General features: G+C 44.3%; 1 protein-coding gene across 2 annotated transcripts in view; it reads left to right on the top strand.

Annotated features, from left to right (window-relative positions):
• The window catches only part of SLC2A9 (solute carrier family 2 member 9), a 175632-nt gene extending 166632 nt beyond the window's left edge, over positions 1–9000 (top strand). For both annotated transcript variants that reach the window (XM_072126078.1, XM_072126079.1), the window contains exon 14: positions 8444–9000. In XM_072126078.1, coding sequence (XP_071982179.1) covers positions 8444–8728 — 285 coding nt within the window. In that variant the 3' untranslated portion in view covers positions 8729–9000. The remainder of the gene's footprint in view (positions 1–8443) is intronic.
• Positions 9001–25225: the final 16225 nt, after the last annotated feature.

Raw genomic sequence — 25225 nt, forward strand, 5'->3', positions numbered from 1 at the left:
GCTCAGCAGTTTGAGCACCGCCTGCTGTCGCTTAGCGACGGCACTGCTGCTGTGCCTAGAGCTACCGACTGATGGCGCCGTGCCCACGGATGGTAGTTCGGAGGAGGAGGTGGAGGAGGGGTGGGAGGAGGAGGAGGCATAGTAGGCCTGAAACACCTGGACCGAGGTAGGCCCCGCAATCCTCGGCGTCGGCAGTATATGAGCAGCCCCAGGGTCAGACTCGGTCCCAGCCTCCACCAAGTTAACCCAATGTGCCGTCAGAGATATATAGTGGCCCTGCCCGGCAGCACTCGTCCACGTGTCCGTGGTCAGGTGGACCTTGTCAGAAACGGCGTTGGTCAGGGCACGGATTATGTTGTCTGACACGTGCTGGTGCAGGGCTGGGACGGCACATCGGGAAAAGTAGTGGCGGCTGGGGACCGAATACCGAGGGGCGGCCGCCGCCATGAGGCTGCGAAAGGCCTCGGTCTCTACTAGCCTATAGGGCAGCATCTCCAGGCTTAGCAATCTGGAAATGTGCACATTAAGGGCTTGGGCGTGCGGGTGGGTTGCACTATATTTGCGTTTCCGCTCCAGCGTCTGGGGTATGGAGAGCTGAACGCTGGTGGATGCTGTGGAGGATCGTGGAGGCGACGATGGGGTTTTTGTGGCAGGGTCCTGGGCAGGGGGCTGACTAGCAGCTGACACAGGGGAAGGAGCAGTGGTGTGCACGGCCGGAGGTGAACGGGCTTGTTGCCACTGAGTGGGGTGTTTAGCATTCATATGCCTGCGCATACTGGTGGTAGTTAAGCTAGTAGTGGTGGAACCCCTGCTGAGCCTGGTTTGGCAAATGTTGCACACCACAGTCCGTCGGTCATCCGGTGTTTCCTTAAAGAACCTCCAGACTTCTGAAGATCTAGCCCTCGCCGCAAGAGCCCTCGCCACGGGAGCTTCACTAGTTGACACATTTGGCGCTGATGCACCAGCTCTGGCCCTGCCTCTCCGTCTGGCCCCACCACTGCCTCTTCCAACCTGTTCTGGTCGAGGACTCTCCTCCGTCTCAGAAGCACTGTGTTCACCCGGCCTCTCAACCCAGCTTGGGTCTGTCACCTCATCATCCTCCGATCCCTCAGTCTGCTCCCCCCTCGGACTTCCTGCCCTGACAACAACTTCCCCACTGTCTGACAACCGTGTCTCCTCATCGTCGGACACCTCTTTACACACTTCCACTACGTCAAGAAGGTCATCATCACCCACAGACTGTGACTGGTGGAAAACCTGGGCATCGGAAAATTGCTCAGCAGCAACCGGACAAGTGGTTTGTGACTGTGGGAAGGGTCCAGAAAACAGTTCCTCAGAGTATGCCGGTTCAAATGCCAAATTTTCCTGGGAGGGGGCAGACTGGGGGGGAGGAGGCTGAGGTGCAGGAGCAGGAGGAGTGGCGATTTCGGTGACATGGGTGGACTGCGTGGAAGACTGACTGGTGGTGGACAAATTGCTCGAAGCATTGTCAGCAATCCACGACATCACCTGTTCGCACTGTTCTGGCCTCAACAGTGCTCTACCACGAGTCCCAGTAACTTCAGACATGAACCTAGGGAGTGTAGCTCTGCGGCGTTCCCCTGCTCCCTCATCAGCAGGTGGTGTCTCACCCCGCCCAGGACCACGGCCTCTGACCCCTGCAGTAGTTGGACGCCCACGTCCCCGCCCTCGTCCTCTACCCCTAGCCCTCGGGTTAAACATTTTTAAAATGAGAGTTATAACTTTATTTTTTTTTTAACTTTTTTTTGTTTTTTTTTGTGTTTTTTGTTTTTTTTTGAGTTTTTAAAACCAAACAATGCTATCCTATTGCTATGGCTATTTTCTAGCCAAGTATCAAAGCACACTACTATGCCAGATGAGATGACACTGAGTTAGTGCCTAATTGAAATCCAACCCCTACTAAATTTTCCCACTTCGGTCTTTGCTATGGATATGTGCGTCACTAAGCGCAGAACACAGCGGTCGCAAGTCTCACTACAAATTGCTCAGAATTGGCTAGTACATGCACTGCAGAAAGTACAGCCACCAGCAGATCAACCAGAAATCAAATATATAGAACGCTACTGTAGGCGTAAGTAAGCTCTTTGTATTCTCCTATGGCTATTTTCTAGCCAAGTATCAAAGCACACTACTATGCCAGATGAGATGACACTGAGTTAGTGCCTAATTGAAATCCAACCCCTACTAAATTTTCCCACTTCGGTCTTTGCTATGGATATGTGCGTCACTAAGCGCAGAACACAACGGTCGCAAGTCTCACTACAAATTGCTCAGAATTGGCTAGTACATGCACTGCAGAAAGTACAGCCACCAGCAGATCAACCAGAAATCAAATATATAGAACGCTACTGTATGCGTAAGTAAGCTCTTTGTATTCTCCTATGGCTATTTTCTAGCCAAGTATCAAAGCACACTACTATGCCAGATGAGATGACACTGAGTTAGTGCCTAATTGAAATCCAACCCCTACTAAATTTTCCCACTTCGGTCTTTGCTATGGATATGTGCGTCACTAAGCGCAGAACACAGCGGTCGCAAGTCTCACTACAAATTGCTCAGAATTGGCTAGTACATGCACTGCAGAGAGTACAGCCACCAGCAGATCAACCAGAAATCAAATATATAGAACGCTACTGTATGCGTAAGTAAGCTCTTTGTATTCTCCTATGGCTATTTTCTAGCCAAGTATCAAAGCACACTACTATGCCAGATGAGATGACACTGAGTTAGTGCCTAATTGAAATCCAACCCCTACTAAATTTTCCCACTTCGGTCTTTGCTATGGATATGTGCGTCACTAAGCGCAGAACACAGCGGTCGCAAGTCTCACTACAAATTGCTCAGAATTGGCTAGTACATGCACTGCAGAAAGTACAGCCACCAGCAGATCAACCAGAAATCAAATATATAGAACGCTACTGTATGCGTAAGTAAGCTCTTTGTATTCTCCTATGGCTATTTTCTAGCCAAGTATCAAAGCACACTACTATGCCAGATGAGATGACACTGAGTTAGTGCCTAATTGAAATCCAACCCCTACTAAATTTTCCCACTTCGGTCTTTGCTATGGATATGTGCGTCACTAAGCGCAGAACATAGCGGTCGCAAGTCTCACTACAAATTGCTCAGAATTGGCTAGTACATGCACTACAGAAAGTACAGCCACCAGCAGATCAACCAGAAATCAAATATATAGAACGCTACTGTATGCGTAAGTAAGCTCTTTGTATTCTCCTATGGCTATTTTCTAGCCAAGTATCAAAGCACACTACTATGCCAGATGAGATGACACTGAGTTAGTGCCTAATTGAAATCCAACCCCTACTAAATTTTCCCACTTCGGTCTTTGCTATGGATATGTGTGCCACTAAGAGCTAAACACAACGGTAGCAAGTCCCCCTGCTAATTCCTCACAAAATGGTACTAGATGCAAATTAAAATAAAAAAAGTAGAACGTTATTGTAGCCCTAAGAAGGGCTGTTGGGTTCTTTGAGAATCACTCCTGCCTAACAGTAAGCTAATAGAACACCCTAACGCTTTCCCTGACCAGCAGCAGCTCTCTCCCTAGCGGCATCCAGACACAGAATGATCCGAGCAGCGCGGGCAGCGGCTAGTCTATCCCAGGGTCACCTGATCTGGCCAGCCAACCACTGCTATCGACGTGTAAGGGTACCACGTCATGCTGGGTGGAGTGCAGAGTCTCCTGGCTTGTGATTGGCTCTGTTTCTGGCCGCCAAAAAGCAAAACGGCGGGAGCTGCCATTTTCTCGAGCGGGCGAAGTATTCGTCCGAGCAACGAGCAGTTTCGAGTACCCTAATGCTCGACCGAGCATCAAGCTCGGACGAGCATGTTCGCTCATCTCTAATGTTTACCAAAACCAATCAATGTAAATAAATCATCCCAACTTAGAACAATTCAAAACAAAATACCTCTGTGAATCATTCAATGTCCTCATTAACTGTCACATTCCCCGTTTGCAGTGATGGCCTGAAAGGTAGGCAAGGGTTAAAATCTTGAATCTAACACAAAAAGAGCAATGCAGTTAACCCTTTTTGTTAAAACTGCATGACAAATTTCTTTTAATGCTGTTTCGTTATATGTCATGATTAAGTGTGAGGTACCGCTTGAAAAGCATAGACTTCATACGTACCTACCTGTTATGTTTTCAAGAAGACTCCAATTAGAATATTTTAAAGGGAAATGCTTTTTCTCCTATACCTTAGGTGACTCTCAGTAATCTCAATTGCCAGCTATAAAACTATTCTTGGGGCTGGACTTCTCTGCCAGTGATTTTGATTGTTTGATTGTTGATACACTCACCTGTATATGTTGCCTAATCTGGACTATTGTTGCTTGACCTATTACAACTTTTTCTGAATACCCTTTATACTCTGATTCTCTACTACATTAGCCTCTGTGTTTGACCTATGTTCATATATATCACTATTTTTTTACTGTTATTTTGTCTATGAAGTGCCCCCTAGGTTTGGTCTGCCCTTCTCCCTATCTCTCATAGTATTTGGTGGGGGGGCATGGCCCAGTCAGTGACCATCACCTAGATAGATCATCAAGGGGGGAGATGCTTCATCTCAGGGCTCTCTCTCCCTTTCCCCATCCTGACCAGACACCTTCATTAAAGTCCCCGGATTATGTACAAGATAGGTTCTGCAGGTTTGTTCTTAAGTCGAATATGTATGTAAGTCGGAACTGTATATCTCATAATTGTAACCCCTGCCAAAAATTTTTGTGACAATTGGATTTTACATTTTTTGGATTGTCATAAGAACCAGGATTAACAATAAAGCTTCATTACAGACACCTTTGATAACTGAGGTCAGCTGAGGTCCATTTGTAACTAGGGGTCGTCTGTAAGCCAGGTGTTCTTAAGTAGAGGACCGCCTGTATATGAGTTGTTGTCTATACATTTTAGTTCCCCCAGATACAGACACTTATCAAGATGTTGCTGTTACTTTCCATCTTTTGTATGTTCCACTAAAGATTTATTAAGCTAAAATGTCATGAAATGAGTTTGTCACTAGAAGTAAGAATGGCTCTTTTGTGACAAGAGATGAGTTGTTAAATATAGAATTGATTTGCAAAAAAGATTTCTGCTTTTTGCAGCTTGAAGTTCAATTATAATAAAACATAATGAAACATCTATAAGTGTCATTCAGAGGAAATAGCAGGTGCATTAGGAAATCCCAAGCTATTACTTACAGATAAGTGATGTAATGCACCTTGTAGTGTAGGAGGCTCATCAGTACAGGTCCAATAGCTGGAACTATTCAAGAAACGAACTGCAGCTGGACCCAAATACAAAATATGTACCAGGTTCCAATCTATAATGTATTGCTTCTAGCACTGCTCCCAGTAAAATGGGTATAGACATATTATTGGTCTGTTAATGCAGAATGGCAGGGGTAATAATAATTCCCAGAACAACCCTCTTACATCAATGTAAATGTTGTATGTCCAAAGGTCTACTAGTGGTGGCTGTAAATTGCTAAATCAATGATTGACAAAAAGATTCCATATTGTCCCATCTACATACAGTATACAAAGTGAGAGTCCTGATTACCCCGCCCACACACAGTGATTGACAGTACGAGTCCTGATTATCCCACCCACACACAGTGATTGACAGTGGGACTCCTAATTAACCCACCCAGACAGTGATTGACAGTGAGAGTCCTGATTACTACTCCCACACACAGTGATTGACAGTATGAGTGCTGATTACCCCACATACGTACAGTGATTGACAGTGAGAGAGTTCTGATTACTCCACCCACACACAATGATTGACAGTGAGAGTCCTGATTACTCCACCCACACACAGTGATTGACAGTGAGAGTCCTCATTACCCCGCCCACACACAGTGATTGACAAAGAGAGTTCTGATTACTCTGCCCATAAACAGTGATTAACAGCGAGAGTCCGGATTACCCCGCCTACACACAGTGATTGACAGTGAGAGTCCTGATTACCCCTCCCACACACAGTGATTGACAGTGAGAGTCCTGATTACCCCTCCCACACACAGTGATTGACAGTGAGAGTCCCGGATGTGGGTGGAGTAATGAGAACTCTCTCTGTCTGTAACTATTTAGTAATGGCCATCTACTAGGTTAGATGTGCCAGTGGCCCTTTGCAGCTCAAAATTCTGGTCTGCCATCATTCCTTGTCTCATCGTATAAAAGCCTTAAGAAATCATAAAGATTGTGTACTGTCCTTGTTTGTAATGAGTTAAATTAAAGTTTAAGAAGAAGAACACAACTTCAGAAAATGTCAGATTCCTTTAGATGTGCGACCTATTGCTTATCTGCTATGGCATTGCTCTGAAGAATTATTGTACCAAACCAATCAATAAAATCAAGAAAGGTATTTACTTTGCTTCGTTTGCTCAGTACCAGTGCTGGCGGCTACGAGCAGAATAAATAGCTTCCTCCGAGACTGGAGATGACGGAAATCCACCATTTAAGATTCATGCTATAAAGTAACCGTCTACTCTTATTCCAACATTACAGTCCAGGGAGACCACATCTGTGCAACGTATAGATATAATCAAAATAGTGTTATATCTCTATGGTCGATAACTCGGAATTGTGAAAAAAATTATAGCAACTTTGCAATATGCTGTAGAAGAGAAAATGCTTCCTTCTCCACTTTTCTGGCTTTCTATTGCATCTACAGGTGGCCCCCTACTTAAGAACACTTGACTTACAGATGAACCTTAGTTACAAACGGACCTCTGGATATTGGTAATTTATTATACTTTAGTCCTAGGCTACAATGATCAGCTGTAACAGTTATCACATGTGTCTCTAATGAAGCTTTAGTGTTAATATTCATTCTTATGACAACCCAACATTTTTAAAATCCAATTTTCGCAGAGACCAAAAAAATTCTGGCTGGGATTACTATGATAAAATATACAGTTCCAACTTACATACAAATTCAACTAAAGAACAAACCTACAGACCCTATCTTGTATGTGACCCTGGGACTGCCTGTATTGACCTTTCACCCTCTTAACAACTCCAACTCTTTACTTAATAGGTGTCGTTCCTCAGATTCTTTGGAAGATTTCAGAATACAATGACAGGGGTATCTGTCACTAAGATAAGAAAATACCAAGCAGGATAAAGTTTAGGATCAGAGAACTGCCTTTTTAGACGACACGTTTCGACATCGGAATGGCACCTTTTTCAGGCAAAAAAATCTTTAAAAGCAGATATGGAAGTGAATAAGATCAATACAACCTATTTGGGCTTATATGTAAGTTTTTCTGCTGCCCGGTGGGCATTCCTGGGCCAGAGCACACCATCTGACCCTGCCCACCTGACAGTTGGATGCCCAAGCTATTCAGGAATAGTAAAGGAAAAAATCCAGATGTGCCAGAATCGGTGGAGTGACCTAATAAAGGATACAACAATTTGGAGTCACTGAAGGTGGTTAAAATTCCTCTTTTGATGGACAATATCTCACTGAGGTTGCTGTTGTCATAGATGCTTCTAAAGGGGGAAAACAGAGACAGAAACAGCTGGAAGTTGCTATCTTACCCCAAGTGCTTCATACCAAAAAATATAGATCAACACTTCTCTATCCTCTTCAGATATGATCCTACTGATTCTTCCCTACTACTCAACAGCTAAGACTGAGTCTGTAGGGGGGACAACTGCTACAAAATGCAGTTGAGATATCTGTGCAACTGCATTTGTGTGTGTGTGTGTTCTTTACTGCTGATCTATGCACATTTTGCTAAAAAGTTTGGCATGATTAGAAGGCCGAGTCCACTATCCACTGTGATAACCCTGCAAAGCCACTTGAAAAGGAAGTTTGTCTGTTGACATAATATTTTTTGCCTGGACAACTCTCCAGCCTGGGTTCACAAAGAACTTTCAGTTCTGTTTTGCTGCAATATTTTTTATTTTTATAATGGGGCAGATTTACTTACCCGGTCCATTCGCGATCCAGCGGCGCGTTCTCTGCGCTGAATTTGGGTCCGGCCGGGATTCATTAAGGTAGTTCCTTCGCCGTCCACCAGGTGGCACTGCTGCGCTGAAAAGCATCGGAACGCACTGGAGTTCACCGAGCCAGGCTGAGTGAAGGTAAGTGCAAGCTCCGCGACAGATTTTTTTTTTTAATGCGGCGGTTTTTCCGAATCCATCGGGTTTTCGTTCGGCCACGCCCCCCGATTTCCGTCGCGTGCATGCTGGCGCCGATGCGCCACAATCCGATCGCGTGTGCTAAAATCCCGGGGCAATCAGGGGAAATCGGCGCAAATCGGAAATATTCGGGTAACACGTCGGGAAAACGCGAATTGGGCCCTTAGTAAATGACCCCCAATGTGTTTTACGGGACAACTGATAACTATGATATCTGGTCCTCATTTTGACCCTTCTTCTTTTGTTTTCATAGGAAGGTTTGGGCAACTACTGTTTCCTGGTTTTTGCTGCCATCTGCCTGGCTGGCGCCCTCTACCTCTTCTTCGTGTTGCCAGAGACTAAGAACAAGACGTTTAATGAAATCGATCAAGCATTCGCTAGGATAAATAATATTTCTCACCCTGTAAGTGAGCTTGAGGACATCCCACCAGAGAAGACTATGGAACAGCTGGAGCAGAATAACTTCCACTCGCCAGTCAGTGACCACAACGATCTGGAGATGGACCACTTGGATCAGGCATATGGCGTGCAGAGATAGTAGACACGGGATGGAGTACAACTCCAATCATCTGGACCAAGTCTGGATGATGGGTGTTACACATAAAGAGCGGTTTTGTGGAGCTCTACAGTTACATTACTGTATTTGCTGATATCATAAAATTGACAAACTGTATGGACTTTACAAATATTTTATATATTATAAAATATCTTCGTTTCTGGTAAACTGGAACCAAAAACTTGTTCGCTTTTATTGAAAAAAAAATTACTTTTGTAACTTTATGATTAAATTCAATAAATTAAAGAGGACCTGATGTAACTACTGACATGTGCTCTATTACCATAAAATACAAAATCAGTTTTTTCTTTTCCCCTACTTTTATGTTGTGTCAGTTTTCTGTCTCTCCTTCTAGTTATGTGTAAGTGTCACGGGTGCCCCTGTGATCCATTTCTCGGACCGCAGGCACACCCTCTCCGTGGCGGTGCCCCGTTACGAGTGAACTCACCTCTCTTCGTTCCTGCTCCCATCCCAGCTGGCCAGCGCTCGCATCCCGCTCCCTAGGGCATGCACGCTGGCAATCGCAGATTGGCACTGGCAAGTTTCGGGTTTCCTTAAAAGCCGCCTTCTCCCAGCAACCCCTGCCGGATCTTAGAGCTTCATGCCTATGGGAAGCTTCCCTACTGATTTTCTTGTATTCAGACCTCCTGTTGTGACCCCGGACTTGACCCTGACCTCACTTCTTCGCTGCCAGCCCTGACCTCCTGCTCCGTTCCAGTTTCTACATCATTGATGCCTCTCCGGACTACGTGCCTGTCCCCGACCTCGACCTTGGCTTCCACCATGGACAAGTGGTGCCTGTGGAACGACCTGGTAGCAACATGCCGCAGCAAGACCACCCTTTGCGGGGGGCTCTGTTGAAGATTGGGTGCCACTGGGGTCGGCTTGTGTCATCATTCGTGGTGGTCCAGGGGGTTCACTAACCCCGAAGCCTGACAGTAAGTAGTTAGCCAAGTGTATGTTCCAAACAGTTTGCATGTTCCTGCAGATTGATATTGCCCAACTTGACAACTGGGTATTGCCTTCCTCAAAGAGGTGTGACTCTACAGATTGGACTGTGTAAATGTATATATGTGGACAGACACTAAAATGGTTACACCCATGAATTTCCTGATCACATCAGAGGAACTGGATAACATTGAGCTACACTGAGTGTAAGGGCTCAGTTGCTCAAGTTATGTTATCTAGAGTGACTGACATAGTCATATCACATTTATTACAAAACAAAATCAAGCAATATTATATTCAGCAAATGTCCACATGATATTCAACAGTTCCAGGTGGTCCAAAACCAAATTCAGCACATGGATATCATGGTCAACATAGGTCAATGCGGCAGCTTTGTTAATTCGGTGGTAAAAAGTCATGTTCGGTGTAAGTCATGATGTCTGATGCTGGTATTTTGGTATCACTATGGTCATTAGAAAGGCTTGGCCAGTTTCGGACATCCTCTTGCTTATGGATCAAGCTGATGTGATATTCAGCAACAGCTGTCCCTTCGGCCTATATTCATCTCATCTTTGGTAGAAACAAAGGGGGAATTAATGGCGCTTCCCCACTTCCCCACACTGGCGCTCTGCTGCCCGTATCCACAAAGAGGCTCCGGCATCTTAGAAAATATGGGAGCAAACTCTACCAGTGCAGACCTGTAGACTAGTTCTGAACTGACTGAGATATTTGATATAGTCTCCGCCGGTTTCCGACAGAGACTATAGTAAATCTTGTTCCGGTCGGCTCACGACAGCTCTCCATTCCCCACAAGCCCAAAGTGGCATAGGGGTCGGAGAAGCGAGAAAACTAGCTAGGGTATACTCCTGTGCTGTCTCTGCCAGAAAACTATGAATCTCTCCCATTGTATCATGTTAAAATTCAATATGGCCTGTTGTATTGTTCTTTATCCCAAGGACTGGGAAGGAGTCCAGTGACCTCTATACACATCAGATAATGGGCTGATGCCGGGAGCCGTGCACCTTAACAAAGAATTTATGCAGAAAGTAAATCGAGAAATTGTTTCACTTCTCCTTGTCTAAGAATAACATTTACTAGAGAAAACTAAATTTTTAATTTATTATGTCAACATTTCACTGATCGAATTCTTATATAATGTTATTACTATTCCTAGAAGATGCTCTTATGTCCTTGAGAAGACATTGTGACCAAGGAAGAAAGTGTTCTTATTGTGTTATAGAACATATAATCGGCCTGAGTTCGTCTTGAATATTAGTTGTACATGGAGCATTTATATAAAGGCACACTCAGGGTTAATGAACTTATACCTCAATAGATATAAATATGTGTGAAAAATGCTACATAAAACAGCACAATAGTGGTGGTTACAAAGCATCGAGAGGTACGAACCTAGATTCAACAGTCAAATCCAAGAAAAGCACTCCTTCCAGGAATGAAATAGTGGAGTTCATGTCAAGGCAGAGGAAGGGGTACAGTTCCTGAACTCACCCACAACCCCAATTCCCTACCTAATAGCCTTGCAAACCCTGACGGTAAGGGACTACTCGTTGACAATCCTTTATCTGAGTATGTGCTCAGAGCAGAAGTAAAATGAACAGATAGACAGATAAAGGTAAAAAACACAATAGATTCAGGAAACAGGCTAAGGGTTCAGACTAGATTCAGGTTCAGGTACTGATTTGGGGTTCCAGATCAGGCAGTATCAGGTGCTGGCTTAGGGTTAGAATCAGGTTGGGGGTTCAGGGTTCCAGATCAGGCAGGATACAGGGTTCTGGATCAGGAAAGATAAACACTCAGGTACAGGTTTGGGATCAGGCAGGATTCAGGCTCGGGTCCAGGTTTCAGGATACGGATCCAGCAAAACACAAACAGACAGTAGTTCAAGCTCAGAACAAGGTTCTGAGAGTTCTGACAGAAATTTCCCACTGGATGGGTTACGGCATTCTACCGTTTCTTACATCATGACTTTTCTCTACCTGAAGCATATACTTTCTAAGACTGAACTTCTTGTCTTTCCGTCATCTGCCATCAAACTAACCCTGACATCCATTTCCATTGGATATATCACCATAATTCCAAGGCAGCAGCCCTCACTCTTGGAGTTTTGTTGGACACCAACCTTTCGTTTGTGCCTTACAGAAAATCACTTGCACGCTCCTGCAGCCTGCACTTCAAAAACATTTCTAGATAGCCTGAGATTAGGGCAGAGAGGTAGGTGCTATAGACCTTCTATGCTCTTTTTTTATAAGCACATGAGTAAGAAAAGAGGGAATTCAAGAAAGAACATTTCATACCCTACCCCCCACCGGGGCCTAGCCTCTTTAATGGCTTGGGGGAAGACGGAGCCCTGGGTACCTGAGTAGCTGGCCTCTTCCACAGCCTGGTAATTCTCCGGCAGGTGGAAGGTACAATAAATGGAGGGAGAGGCTAAAGATGTAGGTCTACTGTTTCCTAAAATATTCCCTAGTTTTTCATCCCAAACAGCCCCATCATGGTTATTTTATAAGAAGCCCCTCTCACTTTTTATATGAAGACCTATGTGGTCCCACCAGCAGCTCTGGGCTATGGGCACTTGCTGGCACTGGCCCTTCCCGTGGTGGTAACAGCCTTGCACAGGGATCACTCAGAGGTAGAGTTTGTAAAGGATTCAAGTTACAGTTTGTTTATTGGCACTCGTTACCGGCTAGAGCAGCAGTAACTTCAACTGGGGTGAGATGACTGGTTGGATATCATTCCATAGGAGTTACTCACAGACTGGTAACGGTAAATTCAGACTGGAGAGGTTTTATAAACTCCCCTTGTGAGGTGGCAAGCTCATTATCCAACCAAAATTCTCCTTGCATAGTAACATTAACATTACATCGGATTGGTCAACATTAATACATTCCTTCTCTGGTAGGGAATTACCAGTTGAATTACCATTTCCAAACACTTGAGGCCACTCTAGGAAGATCAGGTCATATAGAATACAATGGCCAACATTTATTAATGCGTTTGCGCCAGTTTTATGTCTGATTTTGCACTAAGGAAAACGTACAAACTGCTTGCAGATGTATTTATGAAGTGTTTGTACCAGGTTTTTTGTGGCGGTTGCATTGTGTCCGACAGACAGAAAAAAATGTGCACCAAAAGGGGCTGTTACTGCTTAGTCAAAGTTTGCGCCACATTTATTATTGACATACTCCACAATTCTGCAACATTAACAAAGTGCTCCAAAAAATGGTTCCCACTTCCAGAGCAGTGCAGGGGATGCCGGATTCATGAGGAAAGGGGGCTGGAAATCCTGAATCTGGTGCCCCCTGCACACTACATGGGCAAACTGCACATAGTACACACTGCACTGTTTTTGATAAGTGTAGGTCATTGTATACTTTTATGTCACCTCAGTCATTGCCATGATCTCCTGTTAACCCCTTTACACAATGCACATTGTTCCAGCACTTTAGTAGAGACAAAAGTTCCATCAAAACTACCTTTTATTTTAATAATACAGGAGATAACAGTGAATCTGGAATTGAATCCCATTTAGCCTTCAAAAATACATCAATGCGTCATCTCCTCAATGTACTGAAATTATTGTGTAACAATTTTGGCCTCTGTAGACAGAACAACATCTTCCTGTTTCCACACATAACAAGAAAGAACTGACGTCAGGCCGAAAGTGTCCTTCTGCCACAAGGTTAGTAGCTGCCGTGTTGGGATGAAAATGGTTTGCCACAAAGCCTTGGTAAGTCCCAGTAGTGGATTATAATATAGGCGGTTTGGCCCAAAACTCCAAGGGGGCCATGAACACCTGAACCGATTGCTAAGTTTTATACTAGCCCTGTAAAGACAGTAAAGTGAAGGACCTCCAGTCATGAAATACTCAAGCTCTTAACACATACAAGGGGAGTTCAATGTATTCTCGGTATAGGCATGAAGGAAAAAACTGAAAATTTGGAATAAATGTAATTTTTCAATGTAGTCCTCCATAACCTAAATACACTTGTTTGATTGGGAAACTAACTTTTCAATACCCTGTAAAAAATCTTTTTCGAATTACGGGCACTTTCAGCTCTTCATAATCGGTAAAACACTTACCACGAAGATCTTTTTGATGTTGGGGACCAGAAAGTAAACATTGGGGGCCAGGTTTGGGCTTTAAGGTCGATGGTTGATTTCGTCCACACCATGTTCTCACACCTTGGAAACACGCCCTGTGTTCTCAGTATAAATCGCTTTGAGTCTCAAAACAAAATGGCCATGAGTTTTCCGTCCAATGGACTTCAAAATTTTTTGGTGGCTGTGATCCTTTTTTAATGCCACTGCTTGGACTCCTGCTTGCTCTCAGGATCATAATGATCAACCCACGTTTCATTTCTGGTAACAATCCGGACGATAATACTCTGCGGATTTTCACAACCGAGCTCCAAAAACTCCCCACTACACTCTACGCGAACTTGTTTCTGAGGCGCCGTGAGCATTCCCAGCAACCATCTTGCACTGACCTTCGACAGTTTAAGATGGTCATGTTGGGTAGTGTGAATGGTACCCAAGGATAGGTAAGTCATTTCCCCTAACATTTTGACATTTGACAAGTTCCTCAACAAATTTCACATTTTTTTAGTAGTGGCACTAACCAGCCCACCAGGCCTCCAGGGGTCATCGTCAATGCTTTTTCTCCCCATTTTAAACTCACTTGACCACTATTCAACAGTGGATAGTGAAGAAGCATAACTTGATAAACAGCCACCATCTCTCCAAGGATAATTTCTTTGAGTTCTTCCTTGTGTTTTTAAGGAATTTTATCACAGCACGATGCTCAAGTTTTTGCAACATTGTCGCTTCAATCATTCTGGTCGTCTTTTCCCAAGGATAACAAGAATAGAAATGATGATAATGAATTGAAAATTTTTATTCATACCCTCAGGGAGTGTCGTTTGCCAATGAGATCATTTTAAAACGTCATCATTACTTAATCGCCCCGATACCGAGAATACATTGTACTCCCCTCCTATGTATACAAGGGTCCTTCTAGGAAATTTGAAGGTCCTCCAATTGCAAAACTTAAATGGATAGAAGGGACCCCTCTTCTTTTCTAAGTTGCTTGCTTCTAGTACCATATGAAGAAAGTAAATGCCATGAAATAATTAGACTTAAAATGGCCCAGGCTATTTATACAGCCCAGGACCCATGGCCCTCTTAGTCCGCATCTGGTAGGTCCCTAGTCTAAATATCAATCCACAGATGTCAGGTATCCAGGGTGTGACAATAAAATATTCTTACTCCACCTCACCCAGCCTGACCTGTTGACACCTGACACAGGAACGGTTCAATGATACATGGTGTTTGCACCAGATTCTGACCAACTTATTACCATGGTCCCATGTGACAAAAAGTAGATGTCAACAACAACCACCCTCTTACTAATGCGTGTTGGGACATCCACTAACCTCCAAATGCACCACATACCTTCCCCGTGCGACCATTATCATAGATATCTAGGGGTATTAAAATGAATGTAGATTTTAAAATCTCAATAATACTCTAATAACAATGCAATACAATAAATATAAAGATGCATTGTAATATCGAGTCATGGTAGTTGGGACATCCACTCACTTCCATAATCTCCATGTGCCACCTTTTTGGTCACTTATCCCTGTGCGCAGCCCTGAGCATGATCAACATAAATAGAAAATAAATAAAAAATTATTAAATGGGTTTGGGCACAATTTAAAACTTTACCAGGGTAAGTGCAAGTGCCTAATATGGTCACATTTCCAGCCAGCAGCAGGAATCGAGACATCCTGTAATGCCCTGTGTCCTGCTGACTTCTGATGGATGATGGGGGGGCCTTGCTGCCATTAATGTAGACACGCCCCCTCCATGACAACCACGCCCATATCAGAGGTTGGATGGCCCTTGCGGATGTCTTTGGCACACCCCTCCAAACACTGCTTTGGAAGTTGTTATCATGGAGGGGGCTTGCATACAACAATGGCTGCACGCCTCTCTCCATCCACTGGAAGGAAGCAGGACACGGGACATCACAGGAAGTCCAGAGTCCTGCTGCCAATGGGTCATATGACCTGCTGGGCCCGATGGCTTTACACAAACTTAGCACATCCACACACCCATCAAACATGACTCGACTGGTGGGTCATATGAACCATTGGCAGCAAAACTTAGGACTTCCTGTAAACTCCTGTGTCCTGCTGCCTTCTATCGGATGAGGGATACCATGCAGTTATTACTGTAGGCCCACTCCGTCCATGATTACCACCCACATCAGAGGTTTTTTGGGTGTGCGCCCCTCCAAATACTGCAATGAGAGTTGTTATCACGGAGGGGGCTTGTATACAATATTGGCTGCACACCCCGCTCCATCCACTGGAATGAAGCAGGACACTGCACTTCACAGGAAGTCTCGAATCCTGCTGCCGACAGGTCACATGACATGCTAGTCCCAGTGCCTTTACCATGGTAAAAACTATATGGTTGACCCTATTTGTAATTGTGCCAACCCCTTCAACAGCAAAATCACAAACCATTTTTAAATTCTGAAAAGACGTAGAACCTGAAACATTGCCGTACATAATTAATCTTTCCCCCGTATATCGTCACAATTTACATTTGTATATATGACAGACGCTGCACCACAATCAGATTTTACAGCGAGGGATAATAATTCCTGTCTTGGGCTTCTACTTTCCCCCTTGGCCTGGCTGAGATTATGTATACATATATTACCCTATAAATGATAAATTAACATTTACAGGAGGTAACAGATGCTGCTGCCAGGCTTTATCATCTAATAGGAACAGGCAGAATAAATTGATTTTATATCCACACGTTTTATATTTCTTTCAGCTCTTCTCACGATAAGACCTGCAGTGTTTCCCTTCTGACTGTCAGCCGCAGGGCATGGATGGCACGCAGAGAGGTCTGTCTCAGGGATGTCAGACCATCGCTCTGTGGATGTAGCTAGCAGCTCCACTCGTCGGCTGGGGCCATGTTTTTGAACAAATGTCGCTATGGGATATCATTTACAAGGGACACATCCTTAGGCTATGACTACGTGGGCTACAAGTTGCTGACTAAGAAAAAAAATCTCTGCAGTCTGTTTATTTTCCTGAAATCATACGATTTTACTTGAATTGTGTAACTGAAATGTTTTAATACATAGAACGTTATGTTATACAATGTTTAGTTTTAGGCTACATTCACACTGCCGTATGGGGGACATATATACGGCCGACGTATATACGCCCCCCATAGACGCCAATGGCCGCACGGCGCCCAACGGGTGCGGTACAGTGTCCTATCTTTCTCCGTAGTACGGCGCCGTGCGCCATAAATTCCTATGGAGAGGGGCGGGGATGAGCTGCGCTCACCTCCTCCTCCTCTCCCCGTGCACTGCTGTTGCCCACTACGGTACGGCGGGCAACGGCAGTGTGAATGTAGCCTTAGGTTGAGTTCCGTAACGTTCTGCTGTAAGATGTGTTTTCATTTTTAATACATTTTTCTATTTAAGAAGAATTTTTCTTCAAGCATGGATAAACCAGGGGCACTTACTTATAGATTCAGGCACAATGGGGCTCATTTACTAAGGGTCGCGCTGCTCACTTTTGTCAGATTGTGCATCGTTTTCGGATTGTGCACAATCCGACTCATTCGGACAGACCTTTTGATTTAACTTTCAAATTGTGTCACAAGCCCAAGCACTTACATGCACCTCTAAAAAGATGATGAACTCTGTCGGAACCTAGTGGGGAAGCAACACATGCAGGATATCAGGCACAGGAGGATGCAACAGGAAGGAGTCCTTCAGAAATATGTGAAGAAACTTCTTCCAAAATGGCTGTGAAACTGAAAAATTTAAAGACACAGTTAGTAATGCTATGAACTGGGAACAGATGCTTTCTTTAAAGGGATTGTCTGGGATGAACTGGTTAATCATTTAAGAAAATGGCTATGACTTTCTAATCTCGTTCCAACCTTTAATCTTATGAATATACACAATTTATTCATAAGTGATAGAAATAGATGGCAGAACAGTACATGTAGTACATTTAGAGGGCAGTATAGTACATTTAATACAAGTAGAGGGCAGTATGGTACATGTAGTACATGTAGAGGGTTGCACAGCACATGTAGAACAGGTAGAGGGCAGTATGGTTCATGTATTACAGGTAGAGGGCAGTACAGTACATGTTGTACAGGTAGAGGGCAGTACGGTACATGTAGTACAGGTAGAGGGCAGTACGGTACATGAAGAACAGGTAGAGGGCAGTACGGTACATGTAGAACAGGTAGAGGGCTGTATGGTACATGTAGTACAGGTAGAGGGCAGTACGGTACATGTATTACAGGTAGAGGGCAGTACAGTACATGTAGTACAGGTAGTGGGCAGTACAGTACATATAGTACATGTAGAAAGAAGCACAGTACATGTAGTACAGGTAGAAAGCAGTGCAATACATGTATTACAGGTAGAGAGCAGTACAGTACAAGTAGTATAGGTAAAGGGCAGGACAGCACATGTAGAACAGGTAGAGGGCAGTACGGTAAATGTAGTACAGGTAGAGAGCAGTACAGTACATGTAGTACATGTAGAGGGCAGTACAGTACATGTAGAACAGGTAGAGGGCAGTACGGTACATGTAGTACAGGTAGAGGGCAGTACAGTACATGTAGTACAGGTAGAGGGCAGTACGGTACATGTAGTACAGGTAGAGAGCAGTACGGTACATGAAGAACAGGTAGAGGGCAGTACGGTACATGTAGAACAGGTAGAGGGCTGTATGGTACATGTAGTACAGGTAGAGGGCAGTACGGTACATGTATTACAGGTAGAGGGCAGTACAGTACATGTATTACAGGTAGAGGGCAGTACAGTACATGTAGTACAGGTAGTGGGCAGTACAGTACATATAGTACATGTAGAAAGAAGCACAGTACATGTAGTACAGGTAGAAAGCAGTGCAATACATGTATTACAGGTAGAGAGCAGTACAGTACAAGTAGTATAGGTAAAGGGCAGGACAGCACATGTAGAACAGGTAGAGGGCAGTACGGTAAATGTAGTACAGGTAGAGAGCAGTACAGTACATGTAGTACATGTAGAGGGCAGTACAGTACATGTAGAACAGGTAGAGGGCAGTACGGTACATGTAGTACAGGTAGAGGGCAGTACAGTACATGTAGTACAGGTAGAGGGCAGTACGGTACATGTAGTACAGGTAGAGAGCAGTACGGTACATGAAGAACAGGTAGAGGGCAGTACGGTACATGTAGAACAGGTAGAGGGCTGTATGGTACATGTAGTACAGGTAGAGGGCAGTACGGTACATGTATTACAGGTAGAGGGCAGTACAGTACATTTAGTACATGTAGAAAGAAGCACAGTACATGTAGTACAGGTAGAGAGCAGTACAGTACATGTAGTACATGTAGAGGGCAGTACAGTACATGTAGAACAGGTAGAGGGCAGTACAGTACATGTAGTACAGGTAGAGGGCAGTACGGTAAATGTAGTACAGGTAGAGAGCAGTACAGTACATGTAGTACCTGTAGAGGGCAGTACAGTACATGTAGAACAGGTAGAGGGCAGTACGGTACATGTAGTACAGGTAGAGGGCAGTACAGTACATGAAGAACAGGTAGAGGGCAGTACAGTACATGTAGTACATGTAGAGGGCAGTACAGTACATGTAGAACAGGTAGAGGGCAGTACAGTACATATAGTACAGGTAGAGGGCAATACAGTACATGAAGAACAGGTAGAGGGCAGTATGTTTCATTTGTTACAGGTAGAGGGCAGTACAGTACATGTTGTACAGGTAGAGGGCAGTACGGTACATGTAGTACAGGTAGAGGGCAGTACGGTACATGAAGAACAGGTAGAGGGCAGTACGGTACATGTAGAACAGGTAGAGGGCTGTTTGGTACATGTAGTACAGGTAGAGGGCAGTACGGTACATGTATTACAGGTAGAGGGCAGTACAGTACATGTAGTACAGGTAGAGGGCAGTACAGTACATATAGTACATGTAGAAAGAAGCACAGTACATGTAGTACAGGTAGAAAGCAGTGCAATACATGTATTACAGGTAGAGAGCAGTACAGTACAAGTAGTATAGGTAAAGGGCAGGACAGCACATGTAGAACAGGTAGAGGGCAGTACGGTAAATGTAGTACAGGTAGAGAGCAGTACAGTACATGTAGTACATGTAGAGGGCAGTACAGTACATGTAGAACAGGTAGAGGGCAGTAGGGTACATGTAGTACAGGTAGAGGGCAGTACAGTACATGTAGTACAGGTAGAGGGCAGTACGGTACATGTAGTACAGGTAGAGGGCAGTACGGTACATGAAGAACAGGTAGAGGGCAGTATGGTACATGTAGAACAGGTAAAGTAAGTAGATTGTGGAACGGCACCGTGTGGAAAGCGGGTGCAGGTCTTCACATAGGGCCCGACACGGTCCTAAATTGTTAGACAAAAACTGAAGAGGATGAAGCAGCACTCCAATTAAGATGAAAAAAGTGAAGATTTATTCCACCATAAGAGCTCTTATGGTGGAATAAATCTTCACTTTTTTCATCTTAATTGGAGTGCTGCTTCATCCTCTTCAGTACATGTAGAACAGGTAGAGGGCTGTATGGTACATGTAGTACAGGTAGAGGGCAGTACGGTACATGTATTACAGGTAGAGGGCAGTACAGTACATGTAGTACAGGTAGTGGGCAGTACAGTACATATAGTACATGTAGAAAGAAGCACAGTACATGTAGTACAGGTAGAGAGCATTACAGTACATGTAGAGGGCAGTACAGTACATGTAGAACAGGTAGAGGGCAGTACGGTACATGTAGTACAAGTAGAGGGCAGTACGGTAAATGTAGTACAGGTAGAGAGCAGTACAGTACATATAGTACCTGTAGAGGGCAGTACAGTACACGTAGAACAGGTAGAGGGCAGTACGGTACATGTAGTACAGGTAGAGGGCAGTACAGTACATGAAGAACAGGTAGAGGGCAGTACAGTACATGTAGTACATGTAGAGGGCAGTACAGTACATGTAGAACAGGTAGAGGGCAGTACAGTACATATAGTACAGGTAGAGGGCAATACAGTACATGAAGAACAGGTAGAGGGCAGTACAGTACATGTAGAACAGGTACAGAGCAGTACGGTACATGTATTACAGGTAGAGGGCAGTACAGTACATGTAGTACAGGTAGAGGGCAGTACAGTACATGCATCACATGTAGAAAGAAGCACAGTACATGTAGTACAGGTAGAAAGCAGTGCAATACATGTATTACAGGTAGAGAGCAGTACAGTACAAGTAGTATAGCTAAAAGGCAGTACAGCACATGTAGAACAGGTAGAGGGCAGTACGGTGCATGTATTACAGGTAGAGGGCAGTAAAGTACATGTAGTACAGGTAGAGAGCAGTACAGTACATGTAGTACATGTAGAGAGCAGTACAGTACATGTAGAACAGGCAGAGAACAGTACAGTACATGTAGTACAGGTAGAGGGCAGTACAGTACATGTAGTACATGAAGAAAGAAGCACAGTACATGTAGTACAGGTAGAAAGCAGTGCAATACATGTATTACAGGTAGAGAGCAGTACAGTACATGTAGTACAGGTAGTGGGCAGTACAGTACATGTAGTACATGTAGAAAGAAGCACAGTACAAGTAGTACAGGTAGAAAGCAGTGCAATACATGTATTACAGGTAGAGAGCAGTACAGTACAAGTAGTATAGGTAAAGGGCAGTACAGCACATGTAGAACAGGTAGAGGACAGTACAATACATGTAGTACAGGTAGAGGACAGTACAGTACATGTAGTACAGGTAGAGGGCAGTACAGTACATGTAGTACAGGTAGAGGGCAGTAAGGTACATGCATTACAGGTAGAAGGCAGTACGGTACATGTATTACAGGTAGAGGGCAGTATAGTACATGTAGTACAGGTAGAGGGCAGTACGGAATATGAAGAGCAGGTAGAGGGCAGTACAGTACATGTAGTACAGATAGAGGGCAGTACAGTACATGTAGTACATGTAAAAAGAAGCACAGTACAAGTAGTACAGGTAGAAAGCAGTGCAATACATGTATTACAGGTAGAGAGCAGTACAGTACATGTAGTACATGTATAGAGCAGTACAGTACATGTAGTACAGGTAGAGAGCAGTACAATACATGTATTACAGGTAGAGGGCAGTACAATACATGTATTACAGGTAGAGGGCAGTACAGTACATGTAGTACAGGTAGAGGGCAGTACAGTACATGTAGTACATGTAGTAAGAAGCACAGTACATGTAGTACAGGTAGAAAGCAGTGCAATACATGTATTGCAGGTAGAGAGCAGTACAGTACAAGTAGTATAGGTAAAGGGCAGTACAGCACATGTAGTACAGGTAGAGGGCAGTACGGTGCATGTTTTAGGTAGAGGGCAGTACAGTACATGTAGTACAGGTAGAGAGCAGTACAGTACATGTAGTACATGTAGAGGGCAGTACAGTACATGAAGAACAGGTAGAGGGAAGTACAGTGCATGTAGAACAGGCAGAGAACAGTACAGTACATGTACTACAGGTAGAGGGCAGTACAGTACATGTAATACATGTAGAAAGAAGCACAGTACATGTAGTACAGGTAGAAAGCAGTGCAATACGTGTAACACAGGTAGAGAGCAGTACAGTACAAGTAGTATAGGTAAAGGGCAGTACAGCACATGTAGAACAGGTAGAGGGCAGTACGATACATGTATTACAGGTAGAGGACAGTACAGTACATGTAGTACAGGTAGAGGGCAGTACAGTACATGTAGTACAGGTAGAGGGCAGTACGGTACATGTATTACAGGTAGAAGGCCGTACAGTACATTTATTACAGTTAGAGGGCAGTAAAGTACATGTTGTACAGGTAGAGCGCACTACAGTACATGTAGTACATGTAGAGGGCAGTACGGTACATGATGTACAGGTAGAGGGCAGTATGGTACATGAAGAACAGGTAGAGGGCAGTACAGTACATGTAGTACAGATAGAGGGCAGTACAGTACATGTAGTACATGTAGAAAGAAGCACAGTACAAGTAGTACAGGTAGAAAGCAGTGCAATACATGTATTACAGGTAGAGAGCAGTACAACACATGTAGTACATGTATAGAGCAGTACAGTACATGTAGTACAGGTAGAGAGCAGTACAATACATGTATTGCAGGTAGAGGGCAGTACAGTAGACATAGAACAGGCAGAGAACAGTACAGTACATGTAGCACAGGTAGAGGGCAGTAAGATAAATATAGTACAGGTAGAGGGCAGTGCAGGACATGTAGTACAGGGAGAGGGCTGTACAGTACATAAAGTACAGGTAGAGGGCAGTACAGTACATTTTGTACGGGTAGAGGGCAGTACAAGACATGTAGTACAGGCAGAGAGCAGAAAAGTACAAGTAGTACAGGTAGGGGCAGTACAGGACATGTAGTACAGGTAGAGGGCAGTAAAGTACATGTGGTACATGTAAAGGGCAATACAGGACATGTAGTACAGGTATAGAGCACTACAGTACATGAAATACAGGTATAGAGCAGTACAGTACATGTAGTACAGGTAGGGAGCAGTACAGTACATGTAATACAAGTAGAGGGCAGTGCAGTACATATAGTACAGGCAGAGAGCAGTACAGTATATGTAGTACAGTAAGAGGGCAGTACAGTACTTCTAGTACAGGTAGAGAGCAGTACAGTACATGCAGTACAAGTAGAGGTAAGTACAGTACATGTAGTACAGGTATAGGGCAGTACAGTACATGTAGTACAGGTAAAGGGCAGTGCAGTACCTGAAGTACAGGTACAGAGCAGTACATGTAGTACAAGTAGAGGGCAGCACAGTACATGTAGTACAGTTAAAGGGCAGTACAGCACATGTAGAACAGGTAGAGGGCAGTACGGTACATGTATTACAGGTAGAGGGCAGTACGGTGCATGTATTACAGGTAGAGGGCAGTACAGTACATGTAGTACGGGTAAAGGGCAGTACAGGACATTTAGTACAGGTAGAGAGCAGTACAGTACATGTAGTACATGTAGAGAGCAGTGCAGTACATGTAGTGAAGGTAGAATGCAGTACAGTACAGGTAGTACAGGTATAGGGCAGTACAGTACATGTAGTACAGGTAAGGGGGAGTACAGGACATGTAGTACAGGTAGAGAGCAGTACAGTACATACAGTACAGGTATAGAGCAGTACAGTACATGTATTACAGTTAGAGAGCAGTACGGTACATTTATTACAGGTAGAGGGCAGTACAATACATGTAGTGAAGGTATAGAGCAGTATAGTATATATAGTACAGGTAAAGGGCAGTACAGTACCTGAAGTACAGGTACAGGGCAGTACATGTAGTACAGGTAGTGGGCAGTACAGTACATGTAGTACAGGTAAAGGGCAGTACAGCACATGTAGAACATGTAGAGGGCAGTACGGTACATGTATTACAGGTAGAGGGCAGTAGAGGACATGTATTACAGGTAGAGGGCAGTAAAGTACATGTATTACGGGTAAAGGGCGGTACAGGACATTTAGTACAGGGAAAGAGCAGTACAGTACATATAGTACATGTAGAGAGCAGTACAGTACATGTAGTACAGGTAGAGAGCAGTACAGTACATGTAGTACAGGTAGAGGGCAGTACAGGACATGTAGTACAGGTAGAGAGCAGTACAGTAAATGCTGTACAGGTATAGAGCAGTACAGTTCATGTATTACAGTTAGAGAGCAGTACAGTACATTTATTACAGGTAGAGGGCAGTACTATACATGTAATGAAGGTAGAGAGCAGTATAGTATATATCAGGGGTCAGGAACCTTTTTGGCTGAGAGAGCCATGAACGCCACACATTTTAAAATGTTATTCCGTAAGAGCCGTACCATATGCACATGCCCCCCAGTAGATAAGTAGTCCCAGTGTCACGGGTGCCCCTGTGATCTAGGTCTCGGATCGCAGACACAACCGTGCCCCTCTCCATGGCGGCGCCCCTTTCCGAGTCACTTAATCCACCACTTTCCGGCTCCCGCCCCAGGTGGCCAGCGCATACGTGCCGGCACTCGCAGATTGGCGCAGCCCACTTCCTGGGTTCCTATAAAGACCAGTGGCTACCAGATAAGTAGCCATAGCACATGTCTCCCAGTATATAGGTAGCCACAGCACATGCCCCCAAGTAGATAGGTAGCCACAGCTGTCTGAGAGCCAGATGCAACCAACAAAAGAGCCATATCTGGCTCCCGAGCCATAGGTTCCCTACCCCTGGTATATATAGTACAGGTAGGGGACAGTGCAGGATATGTAGTACAGGTAGAGAGCAGTACAGGATATGTAGTACAGGTAGAGGGCAGTGCAGTACATGTAGTACAGGTAGGGAGCAGTACAGTACATGTAGTACAGTTAGAGATCAGTACAGTACATGTTATACAAGTAGAGGGCAGTGCAGTACATATAGTA

Source organism: Engystomops pustulosus, chromosome 1 (assembly GCF_040894005.1).
Source record: "Engystomops pustulosus chromosome 1, aEngPut4.maternal, whole genome shotgun sequence".
NCBI lineage: Eukaryota > Metazoa > Chordata > Amphibia > Anura > Leptodactylidae > Engystomops > Engystomops pustulosus.